The sequence below is a fragment of the Cornus florida genome, unplaced genomic scaffold, assembly GCF_030987335.1.
Source record: "Cornus florida cultivar Cherokee Brave unplaced genomic scaffold, ASM3098733v1 CherokeeBrave_3.0.0_Hap2_Chr08, whole genome shotgun sequence".
Taxonomy (NCBI): Eukaryota; Viridiplantae; Streptophyta; class Magnoliopsida; order Cornales; family Cornaceae; genus Cornus; species Cornus florida.
In genome coordinates, this window is record NW_026775578.1 from 31,539,752 (window position 1) to 31,563,105 (window position 23,354).

Sequence of the window (23,354 nt, forward strand, 5' to 3'; positions counted from 1 at the left end):
CTATCCAATCTTTCAGAGTTTTTGTTGGAGTCTAAACAGATTCGAAAAGATCTAAAATTCGGAGTTCTGTTTTGTTTTTTAAATTTAAAAAGTAACGTGGAATTGGACTAGTTTTAAATTCTTTTTACTAGTTATGGGACATTTATAATTTCAATATATATTAATAACAACATAACAAAAAAACTCGATTCTCTAAATATTATGGATTCAAAACTTTTCTATTCCATCATTTAAACTTTGCCTCAACTCGTTTTGTCTCTCTCTCTATCTCCGTGTTTTTTTCCTCCCCCTTACAACCAAGGAAAAAACACACACACACACAAACCTTCCAGAACGTTGCAAACTCAAGTCAAAAATCTTAGGTTTATTTCAAGAAAAATTTATATTTGGCGGCCAAAGCAAACTCAAATTTGGGAAATTGTATTCAAAGTCGGGTCAAAATTATTAGGTTTATCTCAAGAAACTTCAAGAAGAGCTGAATATTTATATTTTATCTGTTTTGAACCAGCATGAATCAAGTCAAAAAAATTGACATTTTTATATTTGGTGGCCAAAGCAAACTCAAATTTGGCATTTGGGACTGGTAAAAAAGAGGAGACTGTCTGAGAATTTTCGGATTGGATCCAAATCCAATGCACACTTCTTAAATAAGCCTCATTTCAGTTCCAAATTGCAAAAATGTTCCAACAATTCAACCTGATTAATATATATATATATATATATATATATATATATATAAGGAGGGGGCGTAGGTTAAATCGGACTTCCAAAAATAATGAAAAACAACCTACAACTTAGATTGTTGAAAAATATTTCTTCTTTGTGAAGGTTTGAAGCCAGATTTCTAAAAATAACAATGAATAACCTACAACTTAAACTACTGAATAATATTCTTTATTTGCATGTGAAGGCTCGTAGCAGAACCTCTAAAACTAACCAAAAAAAAGAAAAAAAGAAAAACAACTTACAACTTAGACTGTTAGGCAATATATATATATTTTCAAAGATTTTTATCGTGAATAAATAACATTATCCTAAATTTCATTGTGTGTCAAGGCAGCCCCGTACCTCACCAACAGTCAGAGAGTTGATTTTGTCAGCAATTATTATGGATTAGTTCCCTATTTGAATAAAAGTCTGACCCAAACAATTACGTCAGCTTTGTCTATGGGATTTGGGATTCGGACGTTTAATTATAGTTGATATATATAATTCTCATCATGGGAACAAAATTGAAATGTTTTCATTTCGGTCTGGGATAAAGAGTTTTGAATGTTGGAAAGAACATTTTTAAACATTAATGTTCATATATTTTTCGTATTCTATGAAAGTGAGTCTTGATGTAATGATAAGATTATTCTATTGTAATTTAGAGGTCACGGAATTAAAATAAGAAAATAATCTATTCGCAACCGAAAATGTGCACATCTAATCTTCCTTAGACCCTACAATAATAAAAGGCTCGTGCGTTGAATTTGCCTCTTTGCCTTGTACTTTGTATTTTATTGGGAATGTTACTTGTTTCAAATGTCTGTGTATTGTATTGTGAATTTAAATTGAACAAAACCATCTAGTACACTATCTTGAAAAGCTCCAATATACTCATTGAATTTTTCATGGATTAAATTGAATGTGGCATTTGAAATTATCACACATTAGAGAGAATTTTTTTTTTTTTTTTTGGCAAATGAGGGGAGAAGGGATTCCAACACAAAGTAAAGAGTCGGACATTCTACCAACTAAGATACCGGATAATAATTTGAAGAGATATTCACACCCAAAGAATTGGACCTTAGTCACCCAAAAGAAAAAGAAAATAAAGATTGCTAAACTTTATACTCGGTACATATTAAAGGCATAGTTCGCAGTTACAGTATCACTTGCAGTTGCGGTGTAAAGAATTTGAACAAATATCGGTATAAATCGACCCAACCGACTGATTCATGAAATTATATAATAATATCAGATTTTCGAAAAAGAATTACGAATCGAATAATATGACGAACTATGATTAAAAATCTTGAATTATTCTTCACGCACGTGTGTCCCTTACAAGTTCCTTTCAACATCTTGGTCCCACATGCATATGCTTGTAGAATGTTGAATTTCCATCCTACGATACAATTGCATTCCCATTAATTTGATGCACTTTACTCCTATGGTATCAGGTGGTCCCGAACAACAATTTCAACCATCTTTCAAGGGGTACATTTCCCTTCCAAGATTGAAGCTCTCAGCTCAAGAAAACCTTTTTCTTTGTCTTAACAAATAAGATTTATGAATCATGCTTTTACATGTACTTCCTACATGTTGTTTTCAATATCATGGTCCCACATGCAAATTTGTAATAGCATGTTTGAAAACTACATTCCGAATACATTAATCTTTTAATACATTCAACACACTAAATTCGGCCGAAATAAGTAAATTTGATTATGTTAAAAAAATTTACAGCACCGTGTTATACACAGTTAAGGGTTCGGGCTTTGTTGACCTCACGATTACTGAAATAAATAGATTTAATTATGTTGAAAAATCTTACACCACCATATTATATACAACAGAAAATTCATGTTTCATTGATTAAAACCATATATACGAATCCTTGTACAAAGAAAATAAAAATTTTCATTCCGAGAAGGTCAAACTCTTTAATTGCACATTTTACAAAATGATGACGACGAGGGTGATCATAACAAAATTAAAATGTGAAAAAGGGAAGAGAGTCAAACTCTTTGATGTACTTTTTTCACCTCTGATTTTATTTGTTGAAGGCATTTTGAAACTTAAGTCAATAGAAGAGAAAGGAAGAGCCGTACTCCAAACCCCTAGTTGGAATTGCATACCTTTGTGCTTGTGGTTACCCTTGGTTATACATAGACTCATCTATACAATATATAATAAGTCTTTAAAATCATAGGAGAGTGGAGTGGTTTACACTTAATTTACTTAGTTGCCTTATATTGTCTAACTTTACGAACTAGTGTTTGTGTAGGGTCTCTCTTTTCTTAATTTGCCCTTAAAAAAAAAATAATAATAAAAAAAAAAAAAAAAAAAAAAACTTATCTTAAACTAAACAAATGGTTGTCACAAGTACTAAGTCCATAGTGAGCATTAATTATTCAGAGACTAAACATGTTAAAATGGACCAAAGTCCAATTAATATCATTTAGTCAGAGAAAACTCAAATTCATGCCACCTTGTCTTATTAGGCCAAGGACATCATCAATATTATCTTTGAACACATGAGAATGTGCCTTGACCACAGAGCTAGCTAGTGCATGATTCGAGAAAGGTGCAGAGAGTCATCAGGTGCACACCTTGAAAACAAATTTTGGAATAGAGTGATGATAACTTGGTCCACCACTCTTAGCCAACTAATAACCCTAGCTCAATCTCAATGAAACAACTTTATTGGGAACAATAATCATCTACTACCACCCAATGTCCGCACTTCTTAGAGATGTCTTAGAGATGAGTGATTGGAGTGTCTAACAAAAATTATTAATTAGTCATTGGTGCACAAAAATAAATATGCCTTTTTAAAATGTTTAAATCAATAATAAACACATCCGATACTGATTCGAAACTTTTACTTTTATTTTTTTGTTCTAAGAATTGGATATCACTATCCAAATCCTCATTGATGTTTCATTTTTTGGTTGCTTTCACACCATTTTAATCATTGTGGAATGACATAACCAGAACAAAAAAGTAATCCACCACATAAAGTTTCAAAGTTCCCATAATAATAATAATAATAATAATGGTTTGTGCTTTCATTTCATGGGCTTCATAGTGATCATCTTTAATCAAATAGTACACAACTTCTATATAGCTGTAATAAATAAATATATATATATATATAATCGATCAACATATACAATGTATAATATTCTAGAAAAAAGAAGGAATTCATGAATATTCTAAGAATAGGACAGTGAAGTTCTTTGAACAATCAACTCAGATTACTGGTGCTTTTTAATTTTCATCCCAGAGATTAAAAGAAAGTCTTGAACGTAGTAGCTAATGTAAACAAATGACCCTTTGAATTAAAAATTGGATAACCACAAATGACAATGAAAAAAATCTTGAGTTGATCTTGACTTTATTAATATTTTAGAAATTGATGGGTATTAAATTTAATATATTTTATTTGTCCAAACCTATAATTCGTTGTTGTGGGGGACCTTAAGTCTATTAGGGCCTTTCATTGAAAAAAGGTGAGGGAAATGGAATGATCCAGATTTATTGCAACTTTTCAAAAATTTCAATGTCTAAATCTAAGGTTCATATTGTAAGACTTACCTGATCTTATCAATTATTAGAATTTTTTTCTTCAATCGTATTAATGTCACTATGTTGGATGTTGGTGTGAACACAAATAAGCCTAAACACTTCTTATTGGAACCCAAGTTTCTCTTGAAATTTCAACACAAATGACAATGAAAAAACACTTGAGTTGATCTTGACTTTATTAATATTTTAGAAATTGATGGGTATTAAATTTAATATATTTTATTTGTCCAAACCTACAATTCGATGTTGTGGAGGACCTTAAGTCTATTAGGGCTTTTCATTGAAAAAAGGTGAGGGAAATGGAATGATCCAGATTTATTGCAACTTTTCAAAAATTCTAATGTCTGAATCTAAGGTTCATATTGTAAGACTTATCTGATCTTATCAATTGTTATAATTTTTTTCTTCAATCGTATTAATGTCACTATGTTGGATGTTGGTGTGAACACAAATAAACCTAAACACTTCTTATTTCTAACTTGGAATCCAAGTTTCTCTTGAAATTTCAACACAAATGACAATGAAAAAACACTTGAGTTGATCTTGACTTTATTAATATTTTAGAAATTGATGGGTATTAAATTTAATATATTTTATTTGTCCAAACCTACAATTCGATGTTGTGGAGGACCTTAAGTCTATTAGGGCTTTTCATTGAAAAAAGGTGAGGGAAATGGAATGATCCAGATTTATTGCAACTTTTCAAAAATTTTAATGTCTGAATCTAGGGTTCATATTGTAAGACTTATCTGATCTTATCAATTGTTATAATTTTTTTCTTCAATCGTATTAATGTCACTATGTTGGATGTTGGTGTGAACACAAATAAACCTAAACACTTCTTATTTCTAACTTGGAATCCAAGTTTCTCTTGAAATTTCAACACAAATGACAATGAAAAAACACTTGAGTTGATCTTGACTTTATTAATATTTTAGAAATTGATGGGTATTAAATTTAATATATTTTATTTGTCCAAACCTACAATTCGATGTTGTGGAGGACCTTAAGTCTATTAGGGCTTTTCATTGAAAAAAGGTGAGGGAAATGGAATGATCCAGATTTATTGCAACTTTTCAAAAATTTTAATGTCTGAATCTAGGGTTCATATTGTAAGACTTATCTGATCTTATCAATTGTTATAATTTTTTTCTTCAATCGTATTAATGTCACTATGTTGGATGTTGGTGTGAACACAAATAAACCTAAACACTTCTTATTTCTAACTTGGAATCCAAGTTTCTCTTGAAATTTCAACATGGTACATGAACAACAACTCAGGAAGTATTCAAAATTTCAAAGCCTATGTAAAGTTGGAATTCGCTACCTAATGTCCAGTGAACCCATTAATTTTCAACCTACCAGTTTCAGCAAAATCTTGTGCCACAATAATAAAGAAATTATAGAAACCTTTTTATTTCATTTTTGAATGATTTTGTGAATTGTCAACAAAGACCTTGTCATACATATGTGTGTGTGTTTTTTTTTTTTTTTTTTTTTTTTTTTTTTTTTTTTTTTTTGTGTGAATTGTCAACTATAAGAACTTGTCATACATATGTTTTTTTTAAATATATTTATATTTGCACAAATGAACATTACATGTTTGCTATTTTAAAAAAAAAAGAGAAAATAATAACTAACTATAGACTGAGAATATTACATTCTCCATACTTCAAAATACCGAACCATTGATAGAGAATACTACATTCTCATATTACAGGATACCGAATACGTTCTTGTTCGGATTATTTTTACATGCACCTTCCTAGAAGGATCAACATGTTGTCCTCACAGTATCCTCACATGCAATGTTTGCTAGTGAAATGTTGAAGTTCAGGGTACTAAATATTTTCTCTTGTATTTTTCAGTAATAACGTTTTGGGGCTTTATTGAAAAATAATTTACAGCTTTTTGTTTGTCACACACCCATTAGAAGTTAAAATTACCTTTACAATGCAACTTCCTAGAAGAAACTCCTGTCAACATCTTGTCCTCACATGCAATGCTAGCTAGTGAAATTTTGGAAGTTTCATACTTTTGATGTCCTCAAGTTCCCAATGAACTGTAAATTACTCCTACAAATTTAGCCTGTCCAAAGCATCTTCCTAGTTTGGTACAATAATTTCACTTTCATCTGTCATGGCCCTAATACCAATTTTATGAGGTTGGGCACAGGCGCAAAACTCTTAAAAATACCAAATGAATAAGATGCTCTTTCTCAAAAGGAAAATTGAGTGTTGAGTCTCGGTGGAGGGATGGAGCGTGCATTTTCATGACCCTAGTACCAATTTTATGAGGTTGGGTACAAGAGCAAAGCTTAATACCAAATATATTACAAGCCCTCTTTCTCAAAAGAAATGTTTGGGTGTTCAAATCTCTTTGAAAGTATAGAGTATGTGTTTGCTTGACCTTTCAACGTTATATATATTTATGGATCTTTAAAAATATATAGAAATATAATTGTGACTCTTTAATACGTAAAAATTGCCTTAATTTTGGTCCAACTATGCATTAAATGCATACCCTATTTATATTAAAAAAATAAATAAATAAATAAATTGAGTGTGTAGAAGAGAAGTACTAAAAGGGACAAGCATTCGTAGCAATTTTCCAACTTTGATTTAATTTGTTTGTCATTAAAACAAAGTACCAACTAATTACATGGTAGTTTGTTTTCTAATTTTATAAAGAAAAATACTTTGCCTATTAAGCCTAGGTTATTGATACATGATATTCTGTAGGTATAGTAGGTACTTTTCCAAGTTACTCCTTTTGAAATGAAAGATAAATGAGTAGCTGTAGTTTAGCTGCTTTAAATGGTAAGATTAAATATTAATTGGCACATGATATGCTTTATTCTTATTAATTGCTTGCAACAAACCATGTTAAAAGTCAAATGTGTGTTTGTAAACAACCAGCCCATATGGGAATGAGGAGAAATGAAAGGATAATTTGTATTAGAGAAGTGATGTTTGGTTCAAAAGCAGAACAAGAATATTTTTCTTAATCTTAACATCCTTTGTTTAGTTAATAAAAGAATATTTATTTATATATTTATTATTATAAATTGGCATTGGTTCGATACTTAAAGAATTTTAAATTTGTTGTCAAATTCGTTCTTAGAAGGATGATTCTAAATCTGTCAGAATAAGGGACAGGGAACGAGACGAGACGAGACATAATGGATGGGTGAAATTAATATCTCTAATTCGACACATGTTAAAAAATGACATTGGAATTAAGAGAAAAGAAGTGACTGCATAAGCAATTTTTATTATCTAAATAAAAATGACAAACTCAATAAGGAGGGTTATAATTATCAATCCTAAGCCACCACATAAAGAGGTAACAAGATAGAAACAGAAGTGAGAGGAGTAAAAAGGCGCCCAAATCGATAAGGGCAAAAGATTCCACTTAACTAGGTGCTGCATGGGTTACATGTAAACGGTAAACACACAATTGAAATTGGAGATGAGTAGGTCCCACCATTTGTTGATATTGTTCCAGTTGCCACCGCCATCGGATGATCATTGCCTAAATCCAATAAAAATTTAATGTTGTCCTGCTTGGCTGCCCCCAAATCCTTGTGCCCATAAAGAAAACAAGAAGAGACTACTACTACTATAGGTTTAGAAGTTTCCATAAAAAGTTGTACTTTCAAATTTTCATTGCTTAGCTCATAGTCATAGTTCTCACCTTATCATCATCTTCTTCCAATTGCTCAAGGTTCTAGAAAAAAAAAGTCATAAGGATTTACTTGGAATTTTCAAAACATGACATCAATAAAATATGTGATTTTTTTCTTAATCTTTATTATGAATTTGAAACAAATTTCAATTCCTTGCTAATGTAAACAAATGCATCATTATATTCAAAGTTGATATATACCTCAATGATACAACTAAGCATTGCTATAAATGTTGAAGAAGAAAGCCACACCTATACATACATACATACATACATACATACATATATATGTATGTATGTATGTATGTATGTATGTATATTAAATATTTGATTATCTCACAACCTCACAAATACTTAATGTAGTGGATTAGGTGGAGGAAATGGTCTTTTTTCTTGCTTGGAACCTAAGTAAACCTATTATATATTTATGTCCAAACCAAAAAAACAACAATAAAAAAAGGGAGATTCAATGTTCATGCCCAAACACTCCAAATTTTAATTGGACTAGCTTTAGAAAAAGAAAAAAGAAAAATCAACATGTTCATTCACTAGCTAGCTAGGCACAAACTATTTAAAAAAGAAAAAAAAAAAAAAGGAAAGAAAGTCAAAGTTCAGAACAAGTTGGATTTGTCTAGTTAAAACCTCATTCAAACTATAATGCCATCCTCAAACAAGTTCTCCCCCTCCCCCATAATATTCAATTAGGACTATTATTAATTTTCAAACCTGAACTAGTTACTACCTATTCCCAACAAAATCATGTTCAATAACAATAAAAAAAATATGCCGCTACCATTTAATTTTGTGATTAGGAATGTCTCGATAGTGTAGATCAGTGTTGACGAAATTTTACATTAATGTTATTTTTGGGAATACTGAATCAGTGTTTCGGATTTTAAATTAGAATAAAATTAGTTCAAAATATATACTAAATTATCTTCAATCTCAAATCTAATGCGCTATTCAGTGTTAAAACATATCGTTAGATTTATTTATTATTTATTTATTTTCCATTTTTGACAAAGAATTTTCACAACGTTGTTGAAAAACCTAAAACCCTTCGATTTTTGTTTTGCAAAAAAAAAAAAAAAAAAAAAAACAATTGGATGTTTGGGTTGTTCGATCAAGTAAGGGAAAGTATTTTTTTTATTTTATTGTCTGAATATTCAAGATCTAAGAGTATTCCAATGCCCCCTTTCGCATGCATAAATTGAACCAACAATTAAGATAAGCACGAAAATTAAAGCTTCTATAAATACGAATACATCTAATACATCGAAATTTGTTGCCCATGGATAAAGAAAAACCATTTCAACATCATAAACAACAAAAACTAATACAAACATATAATAACATATTATAAATTGTAACTAAGCATCGCCCATTGGTTCTATACTCTATTCATAACTAGAAAAAAAAAAAACCACCTAAATCATAGACTTTAATATAAGATCGATTTTATTCCCCCAATAAAATTTGTGTATTTCGAGATACAACTTTGTGAGTGAATTGTCAATCTCAACTCAACAAATGCACTTAACCAATACTAGAAGATTAGGATCACATCACCATCCATATTAATCAATAGCCCTCATTTATTGTCTGCATTACTCATACCCAATCAAGCCCTCATTTTACTCTCTTTTTTTATAAAAATGTAACACTACTCTGCAATTGTGTGAGCTGGAAACCTTGCAAATCTTAATGTTTTTATGTCCTGATTTTAAGACAATAATAAATGTTTGTTGACAAATATCTATTTAATTTAAAATAAATGATAAATATCAAGAGGTTTGCTGAGATTAATTTTAAAATGAATAGAAAACAAAACGTAATTTAAAAAATAATATGATTTGACAGTTTTTTAAAATTATTTTCAAAATGATGAGTTCAAACCTTGTATAATTTCATGTCTTGTCGGAGTTTCACCTCTCAACTTTTCTTTTCATACTATTGAGAATTAGTGATATTTTTAAAATTTTAAAATTATTAAAAAATATTTTTAAAAAATTAAACTAAATACATATTAGATCATGAATATTTTTTAGGTTTACATTCTTCGGTTATTCACATAAAGAAAATAATTTTCAAAGTGAGTAATTCCAATAGTCTGGACCATTTAGCCCTTCGGTTAGCGGTTAGAAGCGGCTTTATCGGAAATACACTAGCATCATGTGGGGTCCCCTGCCTATAGGCTGGAACCGATTTCGGTGTATTTAGAGTTTCCGTTACGGTCAATGAACTTCTTATTTTTGAATCTGCAACCTAGATTGAAGTAATTGTCGTTTGTACACGCTGTCCATGTATGTGTGAAATACAACAGCCAACTGTCAATGTCATGTTTATTTATTTGTGACAGTTGTTCAATATATGAAGCGAGTGTAATTCACTCACTACCTCTGCAAGTGAGCTGAACCCAAAACAGTTTTTTGGAATTTTAATGTTATTAACTGATAAAAAAAAAAAAGAAAAAAGAAAAAAAGTAAGTAATCAATAAAAACATTCGTATCATAACTGTCCATTGATCATATTTCCCATCATGGTTTTTTTTATTTTATTTTATTTTATTTATATATTTTTTATTTTAAACCATTTTTCTATTTCTATTTACAGTTGAAATACAGTAACATTAAAACTCCAAAAAGTATACTGGTCTAAGCTTTTTTCAATTCAAAATGTATAAGATAAATGGCAGAGTTAGGTTGAATCATCCTAATAACAAAAATATTTTTTGGAGTTTTTAGTATAATCATATTTAATCATCGTAATAACATAAATATTATTATAATTTAAATTATAATAAGAAATAAAAAAGAAAAAAAAATTGTAACTAATAAAAGAATATTTATTTATATATTAATTATTATTCAGTGCGAATTCATAACTTTGCCTCATTAAACCTTCTTCTCAAACTCAACTATGATAAAGTCTGTTTGAAATTGTTGTTGGAATAAAAAAAGCGTTTTTACCACTAGAGTCGTTAAAAAAGTGCGTATTATTAATTTTACAATAATATTTTTTAATAAAATATTACCATATTCGATAATAACAACTTAAAAAAAAATACATAGAACATTAAACTTCTACTAGAAACGTAAATTTTCAAAATAAAAATACTTATAAAATATAGAAGCAATCCAAAACGGATTAGAACAGTGGGACAGAACGAGCTTAAATTGAGTCAATTGGACATCCTTAATTAAAAGTTGAATAGGTTACTAAAGCCTCATGTTTGGCCCTCCGAATATGACCTCCCTGTTTATTATATATTCCCGAATTTATTTACACAACATTCCGATGCAATATATATATATATATACACAAACACAAAAACAAAACACATACGAGGTTACGTTCTCCCTGAGTCACGACCTGTGTCACCTTTTGAGTTCCAGTATAGAGAGAGAAGCTAGAGAGAGAGAAACCGAAACACAGAACAAACGCGGTCTCACACCTCCCTCATTTCAAATATCAAATTCTACACACACATATACATATATATATCTCTGTATAGAATGCTGGGTTCAGTTCAACTTTCTCTCCCCTTGCATGCAAATCCACGGTGAGATCTCACCGGCGGCGACTCCCCTACCCTCCGGCGACCGTTTTACGAAATGGGTTCAGGCCCAATTTTGCCGAGCACAAGCGGCGGCGGCTGCGGCGGGTGGCACACGAGCCTCAAGTGCTGGTGGCGATACGACCATTATTGCGTCCTCTCTTCGACCTTGGCCTTCTTTCTCACGTCGTTAGTGTTGTTGGGTTCGATTGGGACCCTCTATGCTTGGCTAATGTTCACCCCAGATGTCCACAATACTCTCTCTTCGTTCGGCTGTCAACCGGACAATGAGGGTTCATGGTCGATCGGTGTTTTCTACGGTGACTCGCCCTTTTCCCTCAAACCCATTGAAAAAGTAAGGCTTTTGAACATGTGTACACATATCAATTTTTGTGTGTGTGTTTTTTTTTTTTTTCTTTTCTTTTCTTATTTTCTTGAATTTTTATTTTTTTTGTTTCTGGTTTTGGGATTTTGGGTATTTTTGTGTATATTTGTTGGTTCTGTTTTTTGATTTTTGGTGGTTTTTGACAGGTGAATATATGGAGAGATAAGAGTTCTGCTTGGCCTGTGGCCAACCCTGTTTTCACATGTGAGTCAGTCTCTGATGCTGGTTTCCCTAGTAATTTTGTTGCTGACCCTTTTCTTTATGTTCAGGTAACCACCATAGCACTGGAATTTTTCGAAATTTCTCTGTTTTTCTTTCTCAATTTATCTGTTTATTTGTTCAATCATATATTCATATATGTATTTTCAACTCTATAAAAGAAAAATTCCATTGAAATTATACACACACTTATCCGTGTTTACACGGGGACATGTGCATTGACCGAGTCTATTGTCTTTAGTAGAGCGAAAAGTTAACATATAATTCATGTAGCCGATCCCTGTAGTTGAAATTGTCGCTGTCAGTATTAAAACTTTTGTTTTGGAACTGATTGATTTGGAATATTGTTGGTCGCTAAAGCAATTGACCCTTTTCAGCTTCTTAGAAATGGTCTATGTTGCTTTTTTAACTTAGTTAATAGGATTGGGAAAATTAATAATTATAAACCTTGTTGTATAGAAGTAAAGCATAGAGGGGGAGAAAGACAATCCATAGATTTAGAGCGCGTGGTTTTAGGCAAGGAGGAGGTCACTCTCTGTCGAATGTTTTAGTGATTTGTAGGCTCCACTATTTAACACTTGTTTAGGTTGTCTTGCTCATTCTAATTGAATTATTGGCTTGACTATTCATAGCCTTGCTTTTCCTTTGTGACATTTTACACCCTTGTGCAATTAAAAATCCAATCTTTCAAATGTTGTGTACAATTCCTCTAAAGTACTCTAAAGAGCACTTAAAAGAGAGTGGTAGTAATATAATGTGAAATTCGGCTGGTCTTCTAAATAATAATCATTAGATGGGAGAAAAGTTGCTGGTTTTTTATGAGGTAGATGCAACCTTATTGTGTGAAACCTCTGAATGCTTATGATGGAATGACGATAATGCTACGAAATATCTTCCTCCATAACCAAAATGAACCGAGTGTAAGTCAAGTTTGGTAAAACATTCAATTGGGGTACTCCAACATCCACACATGCTAGTCCTTCCTACACAGTTTAGTTCTTGTACAGTGGTGGAGCTGGAACGTAGTTCAGATGGGGCATCCATTAACAACAATAATATGATAGGAAATTTTGAACCAAAATAATAAATAGCAAAGGTGGGTCTTTTCTGAATTTTGATTCTTAAAAATTTTGCGGAACCTCTTTGGAGGAGAAAAGACATCGGTCTTTTCTGAATTTTGAAAATCTTGTTGGGCAATTGAGTTAGAAAATGAAGGGTCCTTTTGAATTTCGGAATTTTTTTCTTAAGGTCTTTTGTGTATATTTTAGGAGTTCAATGGGGGCTCTTTTATAATTGTAGAAATTTGTGCGTAAAAAGTACAAATAAAGGAAAATTCGTGTTCCGTGGCTTCACCACTGTTCTTGGACATTTGCAGGTAATTGAAACTGCTGGACCCAACAGTCCAACAGTGAATAGGTTCTGTCATATTTTGTTTTTGAGTATTGAGAGTTCAATGTATCGGGAAGTAATTTTTCCTCTATACAAACAAGCAATAGATGAAGTATAATCCAATTCGAAAACGCAAGGAAACAATTACTAACAAGTAACAACGAACTTAAACACTCAAGATACCAAGTTTAACAATGACAACTTTTCCAAAGATAGGAAAAACCATCAGGCACAACAGATAAGAGTATGAGAGGTCTTTCAAGTTATAACTTGATGTTACACAACAAGGGAAATGAACAAAATACAAGTGTTACATCACAATGGAGAAAAACCCACTCTTACAACCCACCAAAATTTGTAAAAACTTTCAAAACTAAATTTGAGGACATCCTTTGAAACCTCAACCCAAAAAATATAAGACCCCGTTTGGAGAGCAGTACAAAAGGAGAGGTAGCCACTTGTGTCCTTTCTTCAATCCAAGAACCCTTTATAAGAACTACACTCTTCTTGTAGGCAAACTCTTGTTCCAAACACATCTCTTGGTTTTTTACTCAACCTTAAGAGACTGAGTTTTACTATATATTTTGCCTTAAAGGCCCAAGCCCAAGTGGACTTTCTTCTGATGGATCTGCATTTTTACATGGAAAATCAAGTCATATGATGCAACATAATGGTGGGGACCCTTTTTGCACTAACATATATTTATATGCAAGCCATAAATATCAGTTTGACTTTCTTTTATTCTTTTGTCTTTGTAGTTGGGTACAATATGTTTCCTTGATAGGAAAAGAGTTTTGCATAAGGTCGTTTATCGTATAAATTGTGCCTTCTAATATTGAATCGCTTTAGTTTTTCAGGTGTTATTCTTGTGTTTGTGCTGTTTTCCACTTCTAATTTCATGGGGTTAGATATATTTTATTTGGATGTGATCTTGGAGATCGAAAGGTGGTTAACTAGAATTAGCTTGCTAATTGCTATTTATCTAGAGTGTGAGTTGGGATTTCGTCTTGGGTTGTTCTAGAATGCTTGGTGATTTGTCCTTAAAAGTCACTTGAACTTTGGCATTGCATGGTAGAAGGTCATAAAATAACATTTCCTTCTTGGAAGGAGGGGCATTATAAGTTGTCAGACTTCTTATTGGCGGTATGCTGCAACATCAACTTTTACAGACTAAAGTTGCTTAAAATTAAACGACAAAAGCATTGGAGAAAAGGGTTTATGTTCAATGATTGGGAGGGATGTTAATTGGTAAGCAACAGGGCTGCCAGATGCCTTGCATTTTCTTTCTAAATTATTTTAGGGACTTTTGGACCATCATTTATTTTTAAAAAATTAAAGAAATAATTGAATAATAATCAGCTAAGAGGGGACAGTCAAAATGAGTTGCACTATTAGATGTTTTTGTCATACCAAGTAAACATATGCTTTGAATGAGGTCTGTATTTTTATTAATAATTTTGTTTTATAAAATGGACACACACACACACACACACATCTGAAATTGTGGTGATAGTGTGGATGAAGACTTCTCATCCAGACAATACCTTGACCCTTTAAACACCACTATTGTTTCTTTGCTTCTCCAATATATAAGATTTAAAGAAACCCATGTATTTAAGTTAAATTTTACTTAGACAAGTTAGGAACTCATGATTTCTTTGCTTCGCCCAAAACAAAACAAAATTCTGTTTCTCCTCCAAAGAATGATAATAAGCAAGCTAGGATTCCTCAAAACCTTCATAAGAACAACAAGAATAAGGTTGTTCATACTCAAAGAAACTTTCAGCCTCCTACTTTACACTGTTATTGTGATAAAACTTCACATTCTAGGTTCTATTGCTGTCAACGTATGAGGACGCTGAAAATAGATACTACTGGAGCAACATCAAATTTCATGACACTCGAACCAATAGTAATCAAAGCAGGGTGAACAACAACAACAACAACAACAACAACAACAACAGCAATCAAAACAATCAGTCTCCTCCTCGTCACGTGGATATTGCTTCCCTACAAGCAACCTAACACATATAGGGTTAAATCATCAAGTCATCACCTCATCTCCAATTTTATTGCATTTGAAGCACTTATCTTCTTTACCCATAAGTCATATACCTCTCTTATGGATGTTCTTACCTCGGATACTTGGATATTTGCAAGCATATCAACCCAGCGGTTTAAAAGTAGCTCGAGCATGACTATGTTTCGAACTTGTTTCTGGTGGGGGCCGTAAGGAGCCAAACTAAAAATGCCATAATTGTAGCCCATGTGCTCCACTCCTAGAGACTTTGGACTGTTGGTAAAAGCCTTGTCATTGGTGGTAATTCTTTGGCTACCTCCCAATCACTCATCATCAAAGCTTGATGTACCCCAAGCTTTATGTGAAGATTGGACCATACTTGTCTGCCATAGAACCCAAGGTTATATGATATGACTGAGAGCCTCTTAAGATGTGGAGGTGACTGATAGTAGTCCACACATTTGGCAGCTTCCGGAGGAGCTCTGTTCTGTCCAGTGCTTCTCTTAGTAAAATTATTGATATGGATAACAATGGTAGTTGCTGTGAGTGAGAGAAGGAGCTCCATGGATTCTAGTTTTGAGTGTTAATTAGGTGGGTATGGGATTGGGGCAATCAATGAATATTGAGTTCATAGGAGTGATAAGTTGCACACTAATACATTTATCTCCAGTTTCGTATAAGACAGCTAGCCTAACAGTTGTGCAGTAGATTTTTCCTTTCATATAGAAACCACTAGTTTGCCTTCATTTTTTCCAAATTGTTACACTCAAAAATTACAACATCATCTATAAAACAGATTCTTATGAACTCTAACAAAGGTCCATGTATCTTTCCAAAAGCAAATGGTGTGATTTCCCAATATAAAAAACATGGAGATGGAGAAAAATGTCAAATATTCCTAACTTGGAACTCAGTGTGGAAAAATTTATTTCATTTACAAGTGATAGTAACAATAAGAAAACATATGGAAAATTAAAGCACTACACCTATTAGAAAAATCATTTTCTTACCTTTATTTTTTTAAAACAAGGGTTCTAAGCCTAATGAGAGTAAAGTAATCGTTTTTCTTTGGCGGTTGTTTTCTTCTGCTTTGATTACATTTGGATTTGGAGAGGGAGATTGCGCACACTTATAAGGGCTTAAATGAAAAAAGTGTGCGTGTGTGTGTGTGTGTGAGAGAGAGAGAGAGAGGGGTATAAAATTGCTTGAAATGTAAATTAGGCTAGGGAGATGACTTATCTTAAAATTTGTGAACAAAGTAGGTCTTTAATTTTATTTTTTCTTCTTTCATTTCTCTTCTTTTATTGGCTGGCTTTGGAGGCTTAGAACTGCAGAGAGTATAGGTAGATAATAGTTGAGCTTTTAGAGATAGAGTGAAGGTAATTTATGAGAGATGATTGATGGAGGCATAGAGAGGGAGTATATCTAACTGTAAGGGAAAAATTTTGGGGGTAGATTGGTCATTTGAGGGGCATAGTAGGCAAATTGGAGGTTATTTTAGGTTTTGAGGATGATATTGTCTTTTCATATACTTACATTTATAGCCTCCAAAAATGAGACAGATGCTTGTTGTTACCAAGTTTTCAACATTTAATTAGGTGTTGCCAGTTGGTTTTTAATTTATCCTGCCTATGCTATACTCAATTTCGAATAATATTTATTGAATATTCTGCCGAGTAGAGGTTCTTAAATTACTCTGTTACTCTTTTTGACTTGGTATTATAAATTAAACCGCTTGTATGTGTTCTTTTGTAAACAATGATATGCATTACTCAATAATACTAGCTTTACAATACAGGGTGATGTCCTTTACCTATTTTACGAAACAAAGAATTCCATCACCATGCAAGGAGATATTGGAGTTGCAAGAAGTACTGATAAGGGAGCAACATGGCAACAGTTGGGTATTGCATTGGATGAAGACTGGCATCTCTCTTACCCATATGTCTTCGACTACAATGGCCAAGTAAGATCATAATTTGCTAAAGAAGAATGCATGTATTTGTATGCGTGTGTGTGTGTGTGTGTGTGTGTAAAACAGGAAGTCTTGTAGTCCATGACCTCTCTATGCACCTTGGTGATTTTATTATCTACACATGGTATGCAAGCTGATCTCTGGATTGCCCGGAGAGTGGGTCCTATCGATAACAAATGACAGACTTAAAAAATCACTGTGATTAGATGGCTATGAGCACTGATTACACCCCCAAATTAAAATGTTGGAAGTACTTAGAAGCTCTTGAAGTAATTTAAAAGTCAGTTGTCCCTGGATCATTCATTTTTATTGATCATTGTGCCATAAAATCTTCCTGTTTGGGTCAATTCCATGTTGGACCCTGTAATGCAATCCATTTGACACTCACCAAGTTTAGTGCTTAGTGACTACACTGAATGAAGCCCAGACACTAGAGATTTCGTTAATTTCATTTCTTGTTTATATAACTCACATTTTTTCCCTTTAATTTATTGATGTCCTACAGATATACATGATGCCCGAGGGCAGTGCAAAGGGGGATCTACGTCTTTATCGTGCAGAAAAATTTCCTTTGCAATGGAAACTGGACAAGATCATCATGAAAAAGCCCCTTGTTGATTCGTTCATTGTTAATCATGATGGAAGATACTGGCTGTTTGGTTCGGATCATAGTGGTATTGGCACAAAAAAGAATGGACAGCTTGAGATATGGTACAGTAACTCACCACTTGGTCCGTGGAAATCACATAAGAAGAATCCAATCTATAACACAGACAAGAGCATGGGGGCTCGGAATGGAGGCAGACCATTTAAACACAATGGAAACTTATACCGCACGGGTCAAGACTCTGGCGAGACATATGGGCGGCGAGTACGTGTCTTCAAAGTGGAGGTTCTTACCACTAATGAATTCAAAGAAGTTGAAGTTCCCTTGGGATTAGAAGAGCCTAACAAGGGTCCGAATGCTTGGAATGGCGCCCGCTACCATCACCTTGATGTGCAACAGCTAAGCTCTGGAGAATGGATTGCAGTTATGGACGGAGACAGGGTTCCGTCTGGAGACATAGTTCGCCGGTTTATTCTTGGCTGTGCTTCAATTTTAGCTGTTGCTGCACTTGTCACACTAGTAGGAATGCTTCTTGGACCTGTGAGGTGCATCGTACCCCTGAGCTGGTGCCCTCACAACATGGGAAAGAGAAGTGATGCTTTCTTGGCTTGGGAGAGGTCAAACTCATCTTCCAGAGTCAGACAGTTCTGCAGTCGCTTGAACAGAGTGAGTTTGCTTCTCCGTGGCAGGATAAAACCAAACACCTGTGCCGGGAAGTCGGCTCTCACACTCATATTTATTGTTGGGGTGGCACTGATGTGCACTGGGGTTAGATATATTTTTGGAGGCAACGGTGGACAAGAACCTTACCGATTGAATGGTCACTACTCCCAGTTCACAATGTTAACAATGACCTATGATGCTCGGCTGTGGAATTTGAAAATGTATGTGAAGCATTACTCGAGGTGTTCTTCAGTGCGTGAGATTGTTGTGGTATGGAACAAAGGAGAACCTCCTAAATTAAGTGACTTGGACTCCACAGTGCCAATAAGGATCAGAGTAGAGGAAAAGAACTCCCTTAACAATCGCTTCAAGATGGATGATTTGATAGAGACCCGAGCTGTTCTTGAGCTGGATGATGATATTATGATGACTTGTGATGATATTGAACGAGGATTTAGGGTCTGGAGGGAGCACCCTGATCGTATTGTGGGATTCTACCCCCGACTCATTGATGGTAGCCCGTTGAAATATAGAGGGGAGAAACATGCCCGCTGCCATAAAGGGTATAATATGATTCTCACCGGAGCAGCTTTTATCGACAGCAAGATGGCATTCGAGAGGTATTGGAGTGAAAAGGCTAAGGTGGGGAGGGAAGTGGTGGACAGGGACTTTAACTGTGAGGATGTGCTGTTGAACTATTTGTATGCAAATGCAAGCTCTTCTGAGACAGTTGAATATGTGAAACCAGCATGGGCAATCGACACATCAAAGTTTTCTGGTGTAGCGATTAGTCGGAACACAGATGTACATTACCAGATCAGAAGTAATTGCCTCATGAAATTTTCTGAGATATATGGAAGTTTGGCAGACCGGAAATCAGAATTCAACGGTCGGAGAGATGGTTGGGATGTATAGTGGAAAGCAAAGAAGTCTTAGAGCGGGTCACTCTTAAATGTTCTTGATTCTCTTCTCTTAGTAAAATTTTTTGGCAATACTCTGTAAATTTTTACTTTTCTTTTCTCCTGCTGCCAAATTTGCTTTGGGGGACTTTTTGGTGTCAATAGCTTTGGTCAGTGAACTGTGTATTGGTTTGGCTGAAATTGAAAATTGTGCTTTTCACCCTTTGTAGTTTGAAATATTGGAACAGAAACAAGATTAGAGAAACCACATTATGGAGGGATTTTTTTTTTTTTTTTTTCGAATAAAATGCATCCACTTGTTAGTCAGTTAATAATACTTAAGTGCCCTCATGGAATGAAAAATAAAATAAAAAATTCCCATCAAAATGCAACAAACTTCCCTGAAACTATGAGGGTTTTGCAAAAAGCTCTGAACTATCAGGATCATGAAAACACAATTCTTGAATTTGATGCCTTATTAATCTACTTCCAGGTGGGATAAGAATATCTAACATTTTCTTCATCCGATCTTACAAATGTGATCGGACCACCTAATTTATTCGGAACTAGACAACTATCGGGCAAAATCTTTCCCAGACTCACTTAAAATTCGATGAAAGACAAGAACCTCAAACACTAACACCATACAACTGTGTCAATCAGTTGAGATCTAGAGCAAGTTGAAGTAGAAGCCTCGGTGAGAATGGAACTTAGAAATATATATATATATATATATATATATATATAGTCAAAGGGCATCTATGGAATAGTATATATATATATATATCATGTGCAGGTCTTGTGGGAAGGTATCTATATTTTTTACATTCAGGACTTGGTTGTCAAAACACGAGAAAGAATGAGACTTTTATTGCGAAAATTATAGTTCAAGGGAAATTAGTACTTTTCATGGTATAGTTGATACTCAATTGCAAAGAAAGCTAAGCAAAATTACTTGATTTAATTACTGAATAAATCAATCATTTAACATCACATGTAATGACAATAGACCAATTTGTAATTGTTTTATAGTTTAGAGGTTTTGTTTGCATTGTTAATTTGTTAGGGGGAATTTGCAAAACTTTAATAGTTCATTTATTTATTGGTAAATATACATGCCTTTTCTATGATTTGCCATAATTACAGTAACTTTCTTTAAAACTTTACAAATTACACAAATCTCTCTTAAAAATAAAACTAATTTACACAAACCTCCTTTCCATAACATCAACGCGAGTCAATGACGAATTTTGGTGATGTCAAGAAATAAATAAATTAAATTTTTCATATTACCCTTAGGTGCAGTGCAATATATTTTAAATCTTAAAAAAAAAAAGAAAAAATTACCTAAATACCCTCATCCCTTAAAAAAGCAACATTCTGGATTCAACATTCTAAGGGGAGGTCTGTGGGTTAGTTTCATTTTGTAATGTAATTTTTTATATAAATATAAATATATATATATATATATATATATATATATATTAAAAATATATAATCCAAAAGAAAAGTGCAACCTAAAAAATTAATATGGAAAACTAATATAAGAAAGAAAATCAAATTTTCTTTAGTAATTGTTTCAAATTTTCAAAAATTTAATTTTTGATTTTTTTTTTTTTTTAATACGTTGATTCTAATTTCACAAATATATATATAATTATTAGCTTGATGAAAGATTTAAAAATTTTAACAAATAATTCTAACTAAACAAATCTCACAAGTTTTAATAAAACACAATTACTATGACTAAAATAGAAAAGTATTTTAATAATTTATATAATGAGTAGTTATAGATTTTTTTATTTTAGGCATTATTTGCACTACACTATTCTACACTTACACTACATTTTTCTTTAAAGTAAATGACAAAAAAAACTCCTAAACTAATTAATGCATCATCTCTTATTTCGTTATACCCTAACTAACATTTGCTTTATAAACTTTCCTTTTTTACCTTCCTTACTTACATTTTTTTTTTTTTTTTTTCTTTTTTCTCTCTCTTAAGGAGACTAAAACCAATAGTAATCCATTATAAGCCTTTCTCTCGCCACTCTCTACCCAATTTGCAGACAACATAAGCTCTCTTTTCCTTCCTTATTATTTTTAATTAAATTTTTGAAAGAGATTATATAATTTCCTTAGATATCGTGTAAAGCAAAATTTTCTTTTTTCTCTCAAATACACATCCACATTACGATTAGGGTTTTGTTTTTAAATATTTCCTCACTAGAATCCCAAGAAAAAGTGTGCAAGGTGAAATCCAAGAACAAGGTGTCACACTCATTAGTGTTAAGTTCAATCCAAGCCTATAGTCCCTTGTGTTCAATCCCTACTTCAATTGTAGTTGTGTATCCATTTTTTTTTTTTAAAAAAAATTTCCACAACATATTACTTATGCTTTAAATAAGGTGGACTATGTGGAAAGAAGAGAATATGAAGTAGAAATTGAAAAAAAAAAAATATGTATCTCCGTTGTGCGTGTGTGGAAGACACTAATAAGAGAGAAAAATGAAAAAAGAAGAGATGTTGACACACCACTCCAATTCAATGACAATGAGTGTAATATCTGTCTTTTTTCACATAACATATGCATTTTATTAACTGCAACTTATTTTTTCTCTGTCATTTAGGTTGCTATTACAAGTCTTCTTTTTCTTTCTCTTTTTTTCCTTTCTGAAATTGATACTACATAATTTTACAATGCCTAAATTGAATGAAGAAGATATAAATGTTAATGGGCAGAGAGGGGGGAAAATATCTTTCTATAACTAAAAGGGTAATTATGGTATTCTACAAAAAAAATATTTATTTATAAAACTAGGGATAGAAGTGTCTTTTCCTTTACTAATGTAGTGTAAGTGTAGAGAAGTGGAGTGCGAATATCCCCTAGATAGAAGTGTCTTTTCCTTTACTAATGTAGTGTAAGTGTAGAGAAGTGGAGTGCGAATATCCCCTAGATAGAAGTGTCTTTTCCTTTACTAATGTAGTGTAAGTGTAGAGAAGTGGAGTGCGAATATCCCCTACCTTTATTAGCATATATAATATTATTATTGTTATTGACATCATTGTCATACTCTCACAATACTTTAGTTTTTATTTCTTCCCATGCTCCCAAGACTTATTGATAGAGATTTATATATAATTTTAAATAATTTTCTTGTAAACACCATCTTTATGCTTCTTTATTTGGTTAGACGGAAATAGTAAGAAAAGAAAGAAATTAATTTTTTTTTTTTTTATGGAAATACTAAATAGTAAGAAACGAAAGGAAATATAAAAAATTTAAATATTTTAGGAGTTTGGTTAGGTAAAGGAAAATTTCGAGAAAAATCACTTTCCATAACCACCTAATTTTCTTATAATTTTTTCTTGAAAATTTTGATTTATTGAGAATTTTTTGTGAACTTACAATATTGCCCTTTCTTTTATGGTAAATTACATACTATTTAACCATAAAATAATAATTTTACATAATTTTCTTGAAAATTTTTCAAGTGCTAACCAAATTGACTTGGATACTTAATTTTTCTTCACTTCACTTTCTTTCCGGGAGGAAAATTTTATTTATTTTATTAGACATGAGCGATATTGGTATAATTTTCATCTTTTTCTCTCCTAAATTCATTTAATGAATATTATTCATGTCTATATGCAA

At 32.5% G+C, this 23,354-nt stretch overlaps 1 protein-coding gene across 1 annotated transcript; it reads left to right on the forward strand.

Annotated features, from left to right (window-relative positions):
* Nucleotides 1-11,280: 11,280 nt before the first annotated feature.
* LOC132271129 (glucosamine inositolphosphorylceramide transferase 1) lies at nt 11,281-20,025 on the forward strand. Its single transcript, XM_059772414.1, has 4 exons — nt 11,281-11,897; nt 12,074-12,196; nt 17,354-17,521; nt 18,036-20,025. Exons 1-4 carry the CDS (start codon nt 11,601-11,603, stop codon nt 19,713-19,715), a joined length of 2,268 nt encoding a protein of 755 aa, XP_059628397.1. The 5' UTR covers nt 11,281-11,600; the 3' UTR covers nt 19,716-20,025.
* The last annotated feature ends 3,329 nt before the right edge of the window (nt 20,026-23,354 follow it).

Excerpts from the sequence above, each read along its gene's own strand:
- LOC132271129 (XM_059772414.1), top strand. The coding sequence starts at position 11,601 with ATGGGTTCAGGCCCAATTTTGCCGAGCACAAGCGGCGGCGGCTGCGGC. Across the intron at positions 11,898-12,073 it reads CCCTCAAACCCATTGAAAAA|GTGAATATATGGAGAGATAA; the intron begins GTAAGGCTTTTG and ends GGTTTTTGACAG. Across the intron at positions 12,197-17,353 it reads ACCCTTTTCTTTATGTTCAG|GGTGATGTCCTTTACCTATT; the intron begins GTAACCACCATA and ends TTTACAATACAG.